The following is a 15,533-nucleotide window of genomic DNA, read 5'->3' as shown; positions in this document are numbered from 1 at the left end:
TGAAGTCTCCATCCTCGTTCTGAACGAACTCTTCGGTGTAGGTTGGTTCAGCGAGCTTGCTGTCCGTCTCTCCACGTATAGGTGCCATTGCGGGATGATGAGAAGTAGGGTGGGGTGGATGAGAGGTATGATGCGGGAGAAGTGGCTCGGAAGGATGGTATGTTCGGTATGTGGTTGGTTATGTTGGGGAGGCGAGGGAAATCGACTCTAGGAGGTCAGTGGTGGTGGTGCCCAGAAGACCGAAATCGACCCCAGCTTTATAGCTTCGCATCATGGGCGGATTGGCCTCTCGATTGCTTTGAGGACGAGCACGGATTGCTTTTCGCTATCTATGGCAGTTCTGTCAGTGTGACAATCCTGACCAAACAACCGCACTCGAACGGCCGCGGCATACCACCTCGTGTCCTGCCTGGGATGGCAATTGTCGGTCTCATGGGCGGCCCTCGTCGCTTTTGTCTGTTGCGATATGTTTGTTCACCTATTTGTCCCCGCCACTCCTGCGCAGGGTACTTGCCGTACCAAGTAACTTTCTTGTCGGCCGTGTATACACCTGTCAGTTGGTCTCACCTCCTTGCTGGATCCGGCTCGGGAGTCGGAGTGCGTCCACCGCACCGTTGCGACGACTCCAAGCGATGCGCCACTCAGTTGAGTATCCCGCACAAATCGTCCGTCACATTAACATCTGTCATCACGATTCAATGTACGTACCATTTCCTCTTCTGCTGTCGGTTCTCTGCGGCTACTTCGACCATCTCCCATCTAGCGGCATGATAGAACCTCATGCACGTGACTGACTTGATCAGCGCCTAAAGAGTTCGCCACAAAGTCTCACGGTGTTTGATCTTCACGGACTTTGCCCAGCGCAACAAGCGAGAAAGAGTTGATACATCTGAAGGTATGCGGGCGTGAGTCCAGACGTTGCAGGAAGTTGGCTGACGAGCCTTCTGCTACAACTGGGGTTGTTGGGGCGAGCCATACCGACGAAACGGCGAGCTAGGCCCTAGAATCGTGGGGTTGACCTGCTATGGTCTTCGAGAAGGCTGTTAGAGGAACTAGACAGCACAGCTTTTGAGGCGAGAGATGGAGACATACTCGTCGTGGAAAGCTTCAAAGGCTGGCACTTCCGAGTCAGCGCGTGGGATACCATTGCTTCTGTACCGGGACTGCAGTACAGCACCGTCCTAGCGCAATCCGTCATGATTGCATCGTTGACGATGTTTCAGGAAGACCGACGTATTCAGGGACCAGCGTCCGTGCTTCCAGGATACACCCAATTCGCACTGGGTTCTGCGATCGACGAGAGCGGCGGTACATACGTACATACACTCGAGGCCGGCTAAGAGGCCGACAAGATACTCAGGTAGTGAGAGGAGGAACGCGCATTGATGTCCAAGGATGGTGGTGCAAGAAGCCATGATCTACACGTCTAAGGCCTCGTCAAGAGAACCATAATTCTGTACCGATCAAAGTGAAGTAAGAATCTATGCATCACGCGTCACTCCGTTCGAGGTACACTCACCATACTCTCCAGCTTAAGTATCCCTCTCTCGTGCAAGTCTGGAAACATCTCCTTCAAGCAAAGACCGTACTCCTCAACCCGCCCCCAATCGGTGAGCTCGAAGATGAACGCACGGAGCGCCGAAAGTGTGCGCTGCTTGAAAATGCTCTGGACCGCATAGAGCTCGTGCGTGTCCAAGACCTCGGGGGGACCGAAGCGGTCGAAGGGCGGGAAGATTGGTATTCTGATCTCTTGCAGATCTGGAGGTGCCTGTTTGAGGATCTTGGCCAGAGCAGACCCCGAGAGATGACTTGCATCGCGGCCTCCGTTGTCGCCCCAGAGCATTGTGATGTTTAGACTCGATAGACGAAGACAGGACTCTAGCTTCAACGCCTCCAGCACAGAGCCTGGTGCTCAAGTTCAGTATCGCGTGACCAAGGACGTCGGAATCTACGCACCTGCCCAGCGCTCGGGCGTATGCATGTTGTGGAAGTTGATTCTCAAGTATTCGAGGTTCGAACCAACCTTGTGGAGAAGCTCGCCGAGCTTGACAACATGTTGCGGCTCCCCTACCGACACTGACAGCGATCGGAGGCAGTCAGGGGCTAGAATTTGGCGGAAGGAGGAAAGGGCCGAAGAGTTGTCCCTGCTGCCTCGCAGAATGAGGGTCTTGTAGGCGAGTGGTCTGATGGAAGTGATATCTTCCTCCGGCGGCACCATGCCACTATATGGCATGACCAAATCGAGCGTGTCCGCCTTGAACAAAGTGAGGGCGGAGAAAATGGGAGCCAACCGAGCAGAGCTGTCCGGCATCCTGGCGTCGCATCCGGTCCATACTAAGCGTCGCAGTGGGGATGAACTGGGAATCGCATCGACTACCGCGTTGGACACTGTAGGAGGCGAGAATACCAGTCCCTGGCATACCAGACGTTCTAGTGCCCGTAGAGTTTCCACCAAGTAAACAAAGGGAGACTCGCGATCGAAGGTGACTATGTCTTCCTTAAAGACAGCCGGTCCCACTCGCTCAGCGCGCACGATGACGACCTGTTTGACGACGGGTACGACGTGCGGAGTTGACTTGAGGAATGCCGTGAATTCGGAGAGTCGCAGGACACTGAAGGGTTTGATAGCGGTGAAAAGGTAGGAGAAGACCAGATCCCGCCAAGATCGAGAGAGGCGCGAGCAGCTCTTTAGAGTAGGGGTCTTCCTGTCGCTTTGCAGGTAGTCTATGACGAGGCGGACGATTTCGATGGGAAGGTCTGTGATTGTGATACGTTGTGAGTCCTTATAAGGCGCATCTAAGACGTTGGTCGCGGGCTTGGAAGGCTGCACTCTCAGCCGTCCAGATCGACGTGGGGGCCTGTCGCGTGTAATCAGACAGACGGTCTCACAACACAACGCAGCTCCAACTCACATCCTTGCGGAAACAGGGGGCGATTGAACGTAGAGGACGCGTCGCCAACAGCTTAAAATCGTTCGACGGTGGGGACTCGTGAGGTGCCTTGAGGTGACCTAGTCGAGTCTGGTTGAGCGCTGTGTCACTGTCAGCGTGTGCGCGCTAGGGGGTCGTATCCCCATTGGGTTCCCTAGATCTTCCCAGCCAGCGAACCCTTGCCTGCACACTTGTCGATGGAGTATAATAATGAACCACAGGACGATACAACTTGTTCAGAAAGTAGGACGCACCAATCACGATGACCGTGCTACGGATTGCAACTTGTATGCATCAACAGTAGTGACTCTGCGAGTAGTAGCTTGACTGATTGATGAGCCTAACGTTATATATCCCTCCCGGGCCTGAGCTAGGAGATGTCTTGAACATGGTACACCTCTCACGCTACATACGTGACTAGGACCATTCCCCTTGCATCATATATACAGATTGCGCATTCCATGTATAGCAACTTGACGCAGTGGAAGCGTGCAGGGCTCATAACCCTGAAGTCCCTGGATCGAAACCAGGAGTTGCTAACTTTTTTTTTCCTTCATTGGAGTCATCATGGTTGCTGCTGTTGTCTTACGTCTAAGTTTCGTTCCAGAGGCAGCTCGGATGAATTTACCATGCTTGAATTGACTAGTGCACTTATGTATGTCGTCCATAATCGCCCTCGCTTTGTCGCAGGGCTATTGTGGCAAAGGCGCTTAATGATGGCGTCCAGAGATGAACTTGCAATCGCCAACGGCCACGTCCTGATTGCATGCATCCGTTACTCGGCCTACTCAACTTGCGCGGTTCCAGTCCTATCTCACCTTCGACAAACGTGACTATGACGGCGCTATATCTAGCATTTTGAAGCTGCGGCGTTCCATGTCAACCGCAAATTCCCTGGTATAGGTGCAGTCCGCCCGAACTTTGCCTGCTCAATCAATATTGTATCTGATTCGACTCCAAGATGCGGCAGTCAGCCCATGAACAGGTGGCTTGCGCCGATTTTTGTGGCCAGAAGACGTCACTACATGGCTACTGGGCGGTTGAACTTCCATCACAGCTTACTCGCACGTTTTTGAGCGTGGTTCTCGCTCCTGGCAGTATGGGGCAAAGCTTCGTCCCTGGAAGAAGCGGCGCGTCACCTATCATGCACCACACTCAAACTCCTGCTCCTGAATGAGGACAGGCATTTGTAACCCCGGTGTCAGTTCGTTGATGCAGAAGCAAACTAGACAGCGAAAGTGTTCAGGCAAGCCATCAGGCGGTCGCACACTATAAGGACATTCTCTCCATCGGATATGGTGCGGTAACTTTGCGGGTCATTACTGCAGGAGACTTGCCAGAGTCTAATAGCGGTGATATCTTGCAGGCGCTAGCTCGTCGAAGTTAGTTGGCAAAGTACCTTACGTTGACAGCATGCTCGCAGGAAGGCTGACACTTCGAGCCTTCGCAGGTAATAGCCATTCCGTAAGAACACTCGGCGCTTCCCGCAAGGTTCCACAAATCGCGGACAAGATCAGAAGAGCCAGTCAGGTGAGGTCGTATCGACGTCTTATCACGGACGCTGGACAGGACTTTAGGCTGTATATAAGTAGTCAAGCAATGGAGCTGTCCCGCCCGCTCCTTAGGACTATCCGTAGCAGCAATGCTGACATCCGTTGTTGGAGATGCCGTTCCCTCCCCAGGATCCCTGCTGCTCGTCATGCTGGTCTTGGCAGTCTTGTGGACGCGAAGACGACCCGCTGTGCCACTTCTTCCCTTACCTCCCGGTCCACATTCCCTCCCCTTGATTGGGAATTTACTTGACATGCCCACAAAGGACATGGCCCCGACCTTTCTGGAGATGAGTCAGGAACACGGTATGTACTGTCACTTCCCTCCGGTCATGGCGCTCAGGGACTAGCACATCAATAGGTGACATCGTATCTCTCAATGTTCTAGGCGGGACAACTGTCGTACTCGGATCCTACGATGCTGCAGTGGCACTGCTAGAGTCCCGCTCTGCCCACACGTCCGATAGACCGCGTCTTGTGATGGCAGAACTGTAAGTGCTGTCATGATGGTGCTCACGCTTGAGTGTTTTGCTTACCAGGGAGCAGTGCCGGCGTTATGTGGGAGTTCGCTGTGAAGCGATACGCCCCCACCTGGCGCAGCTACCGGAGGACGTTCCACCGGTTCTTTCACCGGGGCGCAGTGCAGGAGTACTATTCTATACATCTTCGAGAGTGTAAGAAACTCCTGAGCGCACTGCTAGATGCTCCCGAGGATTTCCTTGCCCACACCCATCGGTCAGTTGGTAACTCGTGGATGCTAGCTAAGTTATTGAGACGATATACTACGGTAGGGTGATAGGAGGTTCAGTGATGAATACGATATACGGCATCGATGTGACAGGCGACCACAACAAGTACGTCGCTATTGCGGAGAAGGGTGCTAGGATCTTCAGCGAGATCACGGCACCTGGACGTTTTATCGTTGAGCTCCTCCCATGGTTGGCCCACATCCCGACGTGGTTCCCTGGGGCTCACTTCAAGAGGATCGCGAGAGTATGGAAGGAAGACATTCTTGCTGTCCGAAACGTCGCCTTCGACGCTGTAGTGGAGAGCATGGTACGTACTGTTTCTGAGCTTCAGCTAATGCTGATGATGAGATTGCTCAGGCTCAGGGCCGGGCTCGTCCGTGTATGACGCATTCCCTGATGGAGCGCTCCGGGATAGGAGGAGAGGCGAATATCTCTTCGTGCGACGAAGAGCACTACAGAGACGTCACAGGCGTAGCCTACGTAGGTGAGATCAAGCAATCTCATTCATCCGTAGTCGACTTACCTTCCTTGGCCAGCTGGAGTGGACACGGCAGGTTTTCATGCACAAGCGTCTCTACGCGCGGGTACTTAACCGAATTCTAGACGTACGCTTTGATGACAGCATTCTTCCTCGCATTGGCCAAGTTCCCAGAAACTCAGCGTCGCGCTCAGGCTGAGCTGGACGCAGTTGTCGGTCAAGACCGACTCCCCGACTTTTCGGACCGCGACTCATTGCCCTACGTGAACGCCATTTTGAAGGAATGCGTGCGCTGGCATAGCATCCTGCCTCTTGGCCTCCCTCACGCCACCACTCACGAGGAGATATACGACGGCTATCGGATACCTGCTGGATCCATTCTCGTACCTAACGCCTGGTATATCGCTTGAACACCCTGATGCTGGATGACGCTGAGCGCAATGTTTCAGGGCGATGGCTCAGGATCCAGTGGCATACCCCAATCCTGAGAGATTCATGCCGGAACGCTTCTTGAAGAACGGCCAGCTCGATCCCGATGTGAGAGATCCATTCAAGTTCCAATTTGGATTCGGACGCAGGTAGGTCGTCATGGACCAGCCAGCAATTGATATAGTACACTCACGTTTTGATCAGAATGTGCCCGGGAAGACACTTCGCTCTCGATTCTGCCTTCCTCATGATCGCGTCAATCCTTCATGTCTTCACCGTCGAGCCCCCTGTAAATGACGACGGCTCAGTTGCGATAGTCGATCCTCGGATTCCTTTCGATTCTGCATTATCGTGAGTGCTACTTGGTTACCGGCCTTTGCTTCGTGCACAACTAATCGTGAGGTCACACCAAGACGTCCCGAGCCATTCGCATGCCGTATCGTTCCACGCTCCCTAGCCGCAGAAGCTCTCATCAGAGCTCCGAGCCTGGACAATGTCATCTGATTCACATGGGATCCTACTAGTACAAGTCCTCAACTTCGTATCTGTACACGTGGATCTCGACATTATATCACATACTACGAATTAACATGGTTGTGGCATTCATGCAGAAGTTTCTTGCGAATTATCTGAGATCACGAATAGGGGAGACGTCGTCCCACTGACCCCACTCAAACAAGGTCTCCGATACCATGCACCAGTACGCAGGGCGTCTTCGATGTCCAAAGACCGCAACTCCCGAGCAGCACCCTACGAGAGAATTGTATGGAGGATCAAAAAGCACGTGCGACACTACCGCAGCACGCTCATGTCGTCGAAGGTGCGGAATTTCTGCATCTACGCCGAGCACACAGGCTACGAGTGCTTGATACCTGCTGCATCGACAAGAGTAGCAGTGCCGAGCTCTCCGAGGCCATCAACTCGATGTTCTACTGGTATCGGGACGCCGACGTCTGCCACGTCTACCTTTTCGACGTCGACGACGACGATCCGCAGATGCCCTCATCCACTTTCAGAAGCAGTCGGTGGCACACGCGAGGCTGGACTCTTCAGGAGCTGATTGCCCCGCGTTACGTTATCTTCCTTTCGAAGTCGTGGCACACCATCGGCACCAAGGTCTCTTTGGCGAACGTACTCACGGAGATTACTGGGATTGATCTCGACGTTCTGTTGCAACGTGCCCCCGACTGCCTCCACGCACGGACTAGCATAGCACGGCGCATGTCTTGGGCGTCGAAACGCGAAACTACGCGCATCGAGGACAGGGCGTATTCTCTTCTCGGGTTATTTGGAATCTCTATGCTTATCATTTATGGCGAGGGCTCAGATGCTTTCCAGAGACTGCAGAAGGAGATCCTGAAGCGTGAGAAGGACCAGAGTATATTCGCTTGGGGACCCATTCATCCATCTTTCGACCGCGCTCACGAGTGCATTCAACGGCCTAGCATGAACACATATGATGTGTACAATAAATTGCGAAGACTCGACAGCTGGAAACAACCGAGTGAAGAATATTCACTTGGCTTCCTCCTCTCGCCCTCACTGGACTACTTCGCAGACTCGGCTCATTTGGGTGCGAACCCGCGCTTGCTCAAGGACTCTGGTCATACCCTCACGGACGTGCATTGCACGTTTACAAACGCGGGAGTAGACATGGACTTGTTGATCTCTTGCGACAGTATCCAACGGGAAGATGGAGCCCACATACATGCGGCTGCCTTAGCTTGTGGCGACGAGTCATCCGTTGTGGTACTGGTCCTTGAGACGTGGAGCACTGTGGGTGTTACGTCTCAAGAGCGGCCTGTGTTCCTAATAGGGACATCGGTGGCCGAGCCCGCTAGCTGTTCAGTATATCGAGGTGCACTTATCACACAGTCCGATTCAACCACAGTCCCATGGACTTCCGGAGAGTGAAGGCGCGGATTGGTCAGTACGCAACGCCGAGTCGACAGTTCTGGTTTTGGAAGGCACCAAGTTACGCTGACCCGAAACTCAGCTGGGTTCAACTTTGTTCGCAACATTACGAGTTCTTTGTTCCATTTTGGGTCATTTCCCATCTCGGTCATCAATATGACATGCACCCCGAAGGCCTTGCTGGCCAAGACGGCCTCCATTTGATCGTGCGGGGTTATGCACACACCTCTCTTTGCAACGATCCCGTCTTCACTATACCATTCATTAGATCAACGCGCAGCCAAACTCTGACCATACGCTTCGGAGTGGGCTGCGGGTGCTACCCTATCCTATCAGGCCTCAAGACTGGTGGATCGAGGTGCATTTGTCTTCTCATTCTAGCCAAATTCCAGGACACAGTGAGCTACTGGCTCACAGTGGACCAGGTCCAGTATATCAGGTACGGATACCGAACAGAGGGATCATATCATTGCCCTATTGTGGACGGCGACATGTGAACCTAGGGCCCGCAGAGCCACAGCCAATGATCTTCGGCTCGGAAGAGCGTGATGTGAAGATACGCTGCGCTCTCGACGCCGACGGTCACGAAGTTTACATGAGACGGGCGGCTTCTCGCATCATGGTCGCGATAGACCTGGAGGGTTTCGAGCGCGTCGAATCCCAGGTCTTACCCAACCAACTTGCATCCCCATACATGCCCCTTCTCCTGCCCTCTCCTGAAGAGAGACCTGCCGCCTCATCCACATCCGAGATGCACAACGACGGCCATCAGATGGAGTCTACGTCGTCCGACATGGATCGCGACGCCGCTACCTCGCTCGTGGAACTCCAGCAGCTGCTCCGCAGCCTGACATCGTGGCCGCGGCCGAGGTTGCCCGCTCTCCCTCTCCCGTCGATATCGCCTGTCGCAGGATTCCGGAACATCCTAACTGGCTCGGCGCCGAAGTGGACTACACGTACGGCTCCCTCGTCTGACGGGCACGGGCGCCGCGTCCGTCCGAGGGAGCCGCCGGACGCGGGAGGCCGTCGTCGGAAGTGATGAAGGATTCGGACCCGGAGGTAACAGGAAGATGGACGGACGAGTACGCCCGAGAAGACGCTACGGGCAGGTGTCCCTCGCAGGGCGTACGAGACCGCTCGCGGAGTCGCCTGCGCAGCGCGGGGCGTACTCGCGATTGGTTTTGGACCCGGAACGCGGATATGACGGATTTGGAGACCGAGAGACCTGGAGACTCAGAGGCGGACGTACCTGGATGGATCCTCGTCCGCCCTGGGAGCGTTGCCCCGTCGGGGGGGGGGGGGGGGGGAGGAAGCGCTCTGCGCGGCTGGTCGAGGACTAGCCGAAGAAACGAAGAGACGGGACCAACGCGCAGGTAAAGGCGGGTCACAAGAGAGGTACTGGACACAGACTTGTGGGTACTGGAGATGAACATACGAGGTCTGCGTCCCTGGCAGGCTACGGTCCTGGAGCAGCCGGTATCGCAGTTGTTCAGGCTCTTCCTGTTATATCCAACCTGAGAGACATACTTCTCGCTGCATGAGTTCGACCGTGATATAGACGTACTGAATTGTATTTCCCCTTTCCCAGTTCTTGATGCCTGTGCCCATGAATATCGGCCCATGTATGCGTGTACCTCACCACGATAGTTTGTCACGTCTGATCACCCATGGTGTGGTTGGACTGCCAATAGGGAAAAGACATGGTTGATGACTGCAGTGATACAAATGAAGTAGATATACACGAGAGCAGAGCTTGTTGGATCATATTTAGCGCACAACCACCAACAAGAGTTGAAAAAGCGTAGACTCACGGAGCAACAGAGACAGACAGCAAAGCAATCAGAACACCTTAGCAAACCTCGAATCGTGCCATATTTGCACAATCTGGTCCACGAGCTTCATGTCTGCACGTTGTATGCATTGAGAGACGTCGATCACTTGATAGTCCAACAGGGACGACTCACCAACATCATCCCCCAAGCTAACACAGCCAACCATTTTGATTGTTCGCTCATCCTGGACTTGGCCAATCACCTCTAGATACGTGCTTCCATGGCTGAAGTTCTGTGAGGGTTGCAATGGGCCGTCACTGTTTGACGCGTTCGACGCTAGACTGACAGTGGAATACACATACCCTAAGCAGCTTCACTTCAACTTGTCCTCCATCTGAGGTCTCCACAATAGCGGTATCATCTTTGAGCTGCCCTCGGGGTTAGCAGCTGGGCTTCGTTGCTCAAGCATGACGCGTGCGCACCGAGATTAATTTGGCGATGAGCCTGACTGTCTGCCCTGAGTACTTGGCCATAAGCGTCTTGTTGACGCGCGGTGAACGGTTGGTCGACATGTTTTGGATGGACGCCTACGACCTCAGGGAGTATGCGATGGTGGTGATGGATTGCAGTCAAGCCGTGCTGCGCGCTGCAGCACGCGTTACCCTCGACGCGACGCGAGACAGCGGCGCGTTGTGTCACGCTTCTTACCATCGCTGACTAAGCCGAAGGCTTGGCAAATCGAGGTCTTGTTGTTCTCCTCCACTCGGACGGAACAAAAGTACTCGCCCCAATCATGCCTTGTGGATTATACCTTCGCCAGCCTCCCTTACTACACCTGCAGAGACTCGCCCTGCATGCTTTCCCGGACGCTCGAGATACTGAAAGCGCTGTTTATAGCCTGGAATCATAACTCACAGACCTCTCGTTCTGCCGGTGCTAGGTGTGCCGTCTCAAGCGCGAGTTAGCCACATTGATGAAAGTGTGGCGACTTCCCGTTACTCGCAGTACGTAGGAAAATCGTCTCTCTACAATCGAACTGCTTAAACAACTATATCCGTCCTTAAGACTGGAGTTGCTGAGTCTGGAAGTGTTCTGGCTGATCGCGGAACAGTTACACCAAGAAGGAGGGTCCCTCCACGAGATTTCCTCGACATCTCGCAGACTTCGGTCCCTCGCTGTCCCCATGCTTTTCTCCCGCTGCAAGCTAGATACGCAACCCCCCATGCCCGCCCATTGCGTGCGTTCAGAGGACATTCCTTCCCACATTATCCCATACGTCCGGTATGCTATTATGTCTTAGCCAAACGATGCGACTCATAACGAGCCGCAATCTAGGCATCTCACTGCCCTCGGACCGTTCAGCACTGAAGAGCACCATCAACGTTTCCAGTTGGTCCTATCCCATTTACCTGCACTGACCTCCATCACCCTCGACAACACTATGGGCCATATCCCATGGACGGTTCTCCACACTTGTCTGGTCCACCCGCGCATTGTCTCCTTGTCGTTCTCTTTGCACGGCTACGGGCTCCAGGAAGTGCCAATTTCACGCGACGACCTCGCTTCCACCCCCATCACCCTGAAGACCTTCGCGTACACGCCGACCATGTGGAGAGAATAGGAGAGCAAGGGGACTAATTTGATCAAGGTCTATACCCGCGAGCTCCGTTTTCTCGCCAATCTCATTCCCCTCATGAACAAGACCGCTACATCGCTTGCCTTGCCAATGGAATTTGCTCCTATCATTTCAATGGCGTCTGTACCATGGCCCCAGCTTAGGGAACTGACCTTGCACGGTCGTTTCGTCGTCCTCGCTCAGTCTTCTTCACTGCGCTTGCTTCTCCGGTCACTACCGGCCTTACGGGTGCTCTCTGTGCAAGCTGCCAGGTCGCGTCGCATCGGTCGGCAACCGTTGCTCCCGCCGGTGTCCCATGACACATCATCCACTGGTCATCGTGCATCCTCTGATGACACCGAACAAGTATCCTCGCCGGCACCGCTTCTCCCTGAACTGCGGTCGCTCACAATCGCCTTCCCTGACCCCCGGGACTGAATCTTCTCCATCGATACACGGCACCTTACTCATCTGTCCCTGCGCGACTGCCCACGATACTATCACCGTTTCGGCCATCGAGTCCGTGTGGTTCCACAGGATTGGTGCTTCCCCATTCTGTCCCCGTCGGAATGTCTATCGATATTGAAACAGCTTGCCATGCCCAACCTCGCGAGCTTATATATGTGGCTGCGATTGCAGGCTCGGACGACGAGCTGCTCGCCCACGTCGCGAGAGCGTACCCGCGGTTGTTCCATCCGGAGATCCACCGCTATCGTAAGATCCGGACGGAATACGTGCAACATGTCGGTATAGTTACTCGTACCGTGCGTCCCGATGCTGACGTGACCCATCGAAACGTAACAGGTGCACATAGCACGCATACTCGCTGGTGCCAAGTCGTTGCGCACGATACACCTCAACCTTAATTTTCGCGACGACCACGGCCCTTACTGCCTAAATGGCATGCTTCGCGGTCCGTGGTACTTCGCGTTCAGCACGATGTACGGGCCAGAAATCGTTGAGGAAAGCTGTCCGCTGCTGGAATACGTCGGTTTTCTGTACCATGACGCAGCTCGCACCGTCTGGGTCCAGTTTCATCCTTCGCGATGTGCTGAACGTTTAGTACGCCCCAACTATGGACCTGGGTACGTCGCATATCTCTAGCTGTCGTTGTATACTGCATGGCTGACGTCTTCGGTCCACCATCCGAATTAGCTGACATGGGGCGGCGGTAGCGGCTTCGGACGAGCTGTACATGGTGGTCCTATGAAGACACAGCATTCGTGCGAGATGCTTGTTGTACTCTACGTGTATCTCTCCGCCTCTTTGATACTGCCAATTTCCTCTATCAATGCAGGCAAGTACAGCAGGCTCCCCGGGCAAGAAAGCAAATGATCTGACTTTTGGCGAGCCTTAGAGAGTGCAAGTCACGATTCGAATATCCGCCGTCGTTCGATAGACGCTGACCCTTGCGCCATCACGTCGCCTTGTACTATACCATACCAGTGATCATGCGATTACGTCCCAAGCCGGGCCTGGGATCCGAACGCTCGAGTGCAGAACTTACATGACGCCGCTTCGCGGCCTCTCACAGCCTTCGGCATCCTGCCGGACTAGGGACGTAGGTAAGCCGTGACCGAGAACTGTCTAAGTTGAAAGAGCGTATAGATTATACTTATACTGGCAGAATACAAGTAAAGGACAGTATGGCAGACTTTCGCGCCAGATGAGAATACTCATGAGCCTTTGTCAAGGCCCACATCCATTGCGACCCGGGCTGAAGCAGACGTAGCTCAGCCATGGAAAGCCCCTCGCAGTTAGTTGACCGAGCCGCCGTAGAAGGCTGTAAGGGTCAACATCAATCGACTGCTCCAAGAGGCATAGGCGGAGAGGGGCAGACTCACCGTACTTCGCGACATATTTGACAGAGATGTCGGCGTCCTTGCCAAAGTTGCACTGAAAACGCATCGGTCGGTACGCTTCATGTCTGCAGAAACTGCTCGGACTTACCGAGGTGGGGGGCTGGCCGCCGACGGTGTCGTAGCGGTAGATCTGGTCGGCGAGCTTGCCCTGGACGTTCAGGACGTGCAACCAAGCGACGTCCTTCGTGGAGTCCGTCGGCGACGGGACCGAGCCGTTGACCGCTCCCAAGACGAACGCGTCTCCGTTACCCGCGAACCGCGAGTTCGAACGGAAGTCCCAGACGGGGCTCAGGCCCTTGCCGGTGACCGGGTTGGGCTTGAAGAAGTGCTGGCCAAGGATCACGGGCGGGTTGACCTTGTGGAGGAAGTCGATGGCCGTCTGGATAGACTGCGGGACGAGCTGCGTCCAGACGTTGTAGAGGTCGTTCTGGATCGTCGAGTACTCGGAGGTGGAGGCGAGGCAGGACGCATCAATGAGCTCTGCGACCGCGCCGGTGCTCCTGAATAGCGCGCGAGAAAGAACTCTGTTAGTATGGAAGTCGCTGCAGGCCAAGAGCCGGGGAAAGGTACACACGTGAAAGTGTTTGCGCTGGAGCAGGTGTAGTTCTGCACGCCAAACGCGAGGCCCAAGAACTTCGGGTTTTCGGAAGGAGCGACGAGTGTAGTTTGGCCGGCAGGGAACGACGGGACGTAGTCGGTGATCGGACAGTTATTGCCTAAAGCAAGATAGCTTGCGGTAGCAGCTGCAACGAGACCCCTGATAGCGACCATTTTGAAAAATCGAGCGCAGTGCTGAAGCAATGGATGGGACCGACAAAGAGAGAGGAAGGAGAAAGGCGGAAAAGAAATATGAGCTAGGACTCTGGGGATCGACTGTGTCGAAGCCAAGGCCTATATACCCCACCCGACCTCTTCGGGAGATGCAATGTTTGGTGCGCATCATACCGTTCAGATACCTCGTGCGAGCCTTGATTGGACGCGTACCATGACCAAAATGATGGGCTCGTTTGCGGGCCGCCCCATACGGTTAGCTTACACATTGTACGCTCACCTTGGAGACAAGGTACCGCTTCAAACCTCGGCGTCAAGAACGGCAAGTGGCCTCCCTTACAGCGCGCCCGAGTTGCGGAGCCGCCGACGAATCACAACAGGAGATCATGATTTACGCGGAAGGGTCCCCGCTGACAGGATAGGATATGAGTTCGTTGATCTTTGGGTCTTAGCATGAGTAAACATCTGAAACATGTGCCTGACTTTCAAAGGGGCCGAACGAGAAGTGGGTACGCATCAATCCGATCCTCGAGAGCCCTTACGTCTGTCAGTCAAAGTCCTACCGAGGTTGCAGGTTTTGCGGGAAGACCACATCAATCAACGTCCTGCATTCTCCAGCATTGCACCCAGCGGTATAATGATGACGGTATATTGTTCACATGCTTTTGTGAGCCTGGTCACTGTTTGCAGCCCTGAAGACCCGCTTGAGCTGAAGTTAAAGACGCAAGGATGGGCACTACGCACGCCCCGTACCCTCGGGGTCTGGCGCTCAATATTAGTCCGCGAAGCGAATTTGTAGCACTGCCATCAGGTGCCAGGAGTCGCAAGTGAGTTCGATCAGGATCAGCGGGCGCCGTTGGTCGCCTCAGTGCGCAACAGAAAATCACTCGACGACCCTCCGCGAACCTGCGCACAGCACAGCTAAGTACAGGGATGTGCGGGTCGACGCAACCGTTGACCAGGTTTACAGGTATAGTAAACCTGTCGACATGTCGACAAGGTGAACGGTACACTTTCGCACGCTCACGCGCCTGTCGGCGACCCAGCAACTTCGACGTTTTCACCCGTTCGTCTCAGCGCCTAATTCACCCGTCTGCTCGTCCTCCCCGCGGTCTGAGTTGTCGAACTCTCCCCACTCATCCGTTTGACATCAAACATTGCACAACAGTTTCCCAAGCATCTCTGCTATCTGTTAATAATCTCAAATCAGCGCTCCGATCCCTACAACTGTATCACCAACCCACTTTCTTCCACCTACCCTCTCATCTACTCTCGCCGCTCCCCTTTGTCAGTGCAGCAACTATGTATCATATTCCAAGTACTGCACTAGTGAATGCATCTGGCTGGTTCCCCCATGCGCCATCTATTGTCTCCGAAGTCTCTGTAGAGGGCTCTCCATCGGCATCCATGTCCAATATATTCCATACCTCGAGCTCTTCATCTAATGATGCCGTCATGTACGG

General features: G+C 54.4%; 6 protein-coding genes and 1 non-coding gene across 7 annotated transcripts; 4 read left to right on the top strand and 3 right to left on the bottom strand.

The window, feature by feature from the left end:
• Nucleotides 1–1,264: 1,264 nt before the first annotated feature.
• On the bottom strand, nucleotides 1,265–3,229 carry DICSQDRAFT_140428 (uncharacterized protein). The gene is made up of 5 exons (XM_007369841.1): nucleotides 3,185–3,229; nucleotides 2,913–3,120; nucleotides 1,957–2,858; nucleotides 1,520–1,905; nucleotides 1,265–1,454 (listed from the first exon to the last, which is right to left on the bottom strand). Coding segments are annotated over exons 2-5 (1,326 nt in total). The 5' UTR covers nucleotides 2,915–3,120; nucleotides 3,185–3,229; the 3' UTR covers nucleotides 1,265–1,418.
• Nucleotides 3,230–3,397: 168 nt separating this feature from the next.
• DICSQDRAFT_t166 lies at nucleotides 3,398–3,469 on the top strand. Its single transcript has one exon. It is a non-coding gene; the product is annotated as a tRNA-Met (tRNA).
• A 243-nt stretch (nucleotides 3,470–3,712) lies between these two features.
• DICSQDRAFT_163452 (CyP450 monooxygenase) lies at nucleotides 3,713–6,640 on the top strand (the record flags this gene model as incomplete). The annotated part of the gene is made up of 13 exons (XM_007369840.1): nucleotides 3,713–3,833; nucleotides 3,892–4,228; nucleotides 4,297–4,312; nucleotides 4,381–4,786; nucleotides 4,842–4,971; nucleotides 5,027–5,215; nucleotides 5,272–5,536; nucleotides 5,587–5,713; nucleotides 5,766–5,779; nucleotides 5,833–6,104; nucleotides 6,157–6,285; nucleotides 6,341–6,487; nucleotides 6,550–6,640. Exons 4-13 carry the CDS (start codon nucleotides 4,573–4,575, stop codon nucleotides 6,638–6,640), a joined length of 1,578 nt encoding a protein of 525 aa, XP_007369902.1. The 5' UTR covers nucleotides 3,713–3,833; nucleotides 3,892–4,228; nucleotides 4,297–4,312; nucleotides 4,381–4,572.
• Nucleotides 6,641–6,901: 261 nt separating this feature from the next.
• Nucleotides 6,902–7,528, top strand: DICSQDRAFT_69605 (uncharacterized protein; the record flags this gene model as incomplete). The annotated part of the gene is made up of 1 exon (XM_007369839.1): nucleotides 6,902–7,528. A coding segment is annotated over one exon (627 nt), but the record flags the coding sequence as incomplete, so codon positions are not given.
• Nucleotides 7,529–9,889: 2,361 nt separating this feature from the next.
• Nucleotides 9,890–10,394, bottom strand: DICSQDRAFT_149850 (replication factor A protein 3; the record flags this gene model as incomplete). The annotated part of the gene is made up of 4 exons (XM_007369838.1): nucleotides 9,890–9,954; nucleotides 10,015–10,114; nucleotides 10,185–10,250; nucleotides 10,305–10,394. 4 exons carry the CDS (start codon nucleotides 10,392–10,394, stop codon nucleotides 9,890–9,892), a joined length of 321 nt encoding a protein of 106 aa, XP_007369900.1.
• A 1,533-nt stretch (nucleotides 10,395–11,927) lies between these two features.
• On the top strand, nucleotides 11,928–12,714 carry DICSQDRAFT_157415 (uncharacterized protein). Its single transcript, XM_007369837.1, has 3 exons — nucleotides 11,928–12,180; nucleotides 12,242–12,522; nucleotides 12,593–12,714. The coding sequence occupies exons 1-3, from the start codon at nucleotides 12,007–12,009 to the stop codon at nucleotides 12,594–12,596; spliced, it is 459 nt and encodes a 152-aa protein (XP_007369899.1). The 5' UTR covers nucleotides 11,928–12,006; the 3' UTR covers nucleotides 12,597–12,714.
• Nucleotides 12,715–13,050: 336 nt separating this feature from the next.
• On the bottom strand, nucleotides 13,051–14,114 carry DICSQDRAFT_163451 (uncharacterized protein). Its single transcript, XM_007369836.1, has 4 exons — nucleotides 13,874–14,114; nucleotides 13,388–13,799; nucleotides 13,282–13,333; nucleotides 13,051–13,220 (listed from the first exon to the last, which is right to left on the bottom strand). The coding sequence occupies exons 1-4, from the start codon at nucleotides 14,068–14,070 to the stop codon at nucleotides 13,195–13,197; spliced, it is 687 nt and encodes a 228-aa protein (XP_007369898.1). The 5' UTR covers nucleotides 14,071–14,114; the 3' UTR covers nucleotides 13,051–13,194.
• Between the last annotated feature and the right edge of the window lie 1,419 nt (nucleotides 14,115–15,533).

This window comes from Dichomitus squalens (genome assembly GCF_000275845.1).
Source record: "Dichomitus squalens LYAD-421 SS1 unplaced genomic scaffold DICSQscaffold_56, whole genome shotgun sequence".
Taxonomy (NCBI): domain Eukaryota; kingdom Fungi; phylum Basidiomycota; class Agaricomycetes; order Polyporales; family Polyporaceae; genus Dichomitus; species Dichomitus squalens.
Note: the sequence above shows the minus strand (reverse complement) of the source record. Positions and strands in the feature narration are given on the sequence as shown.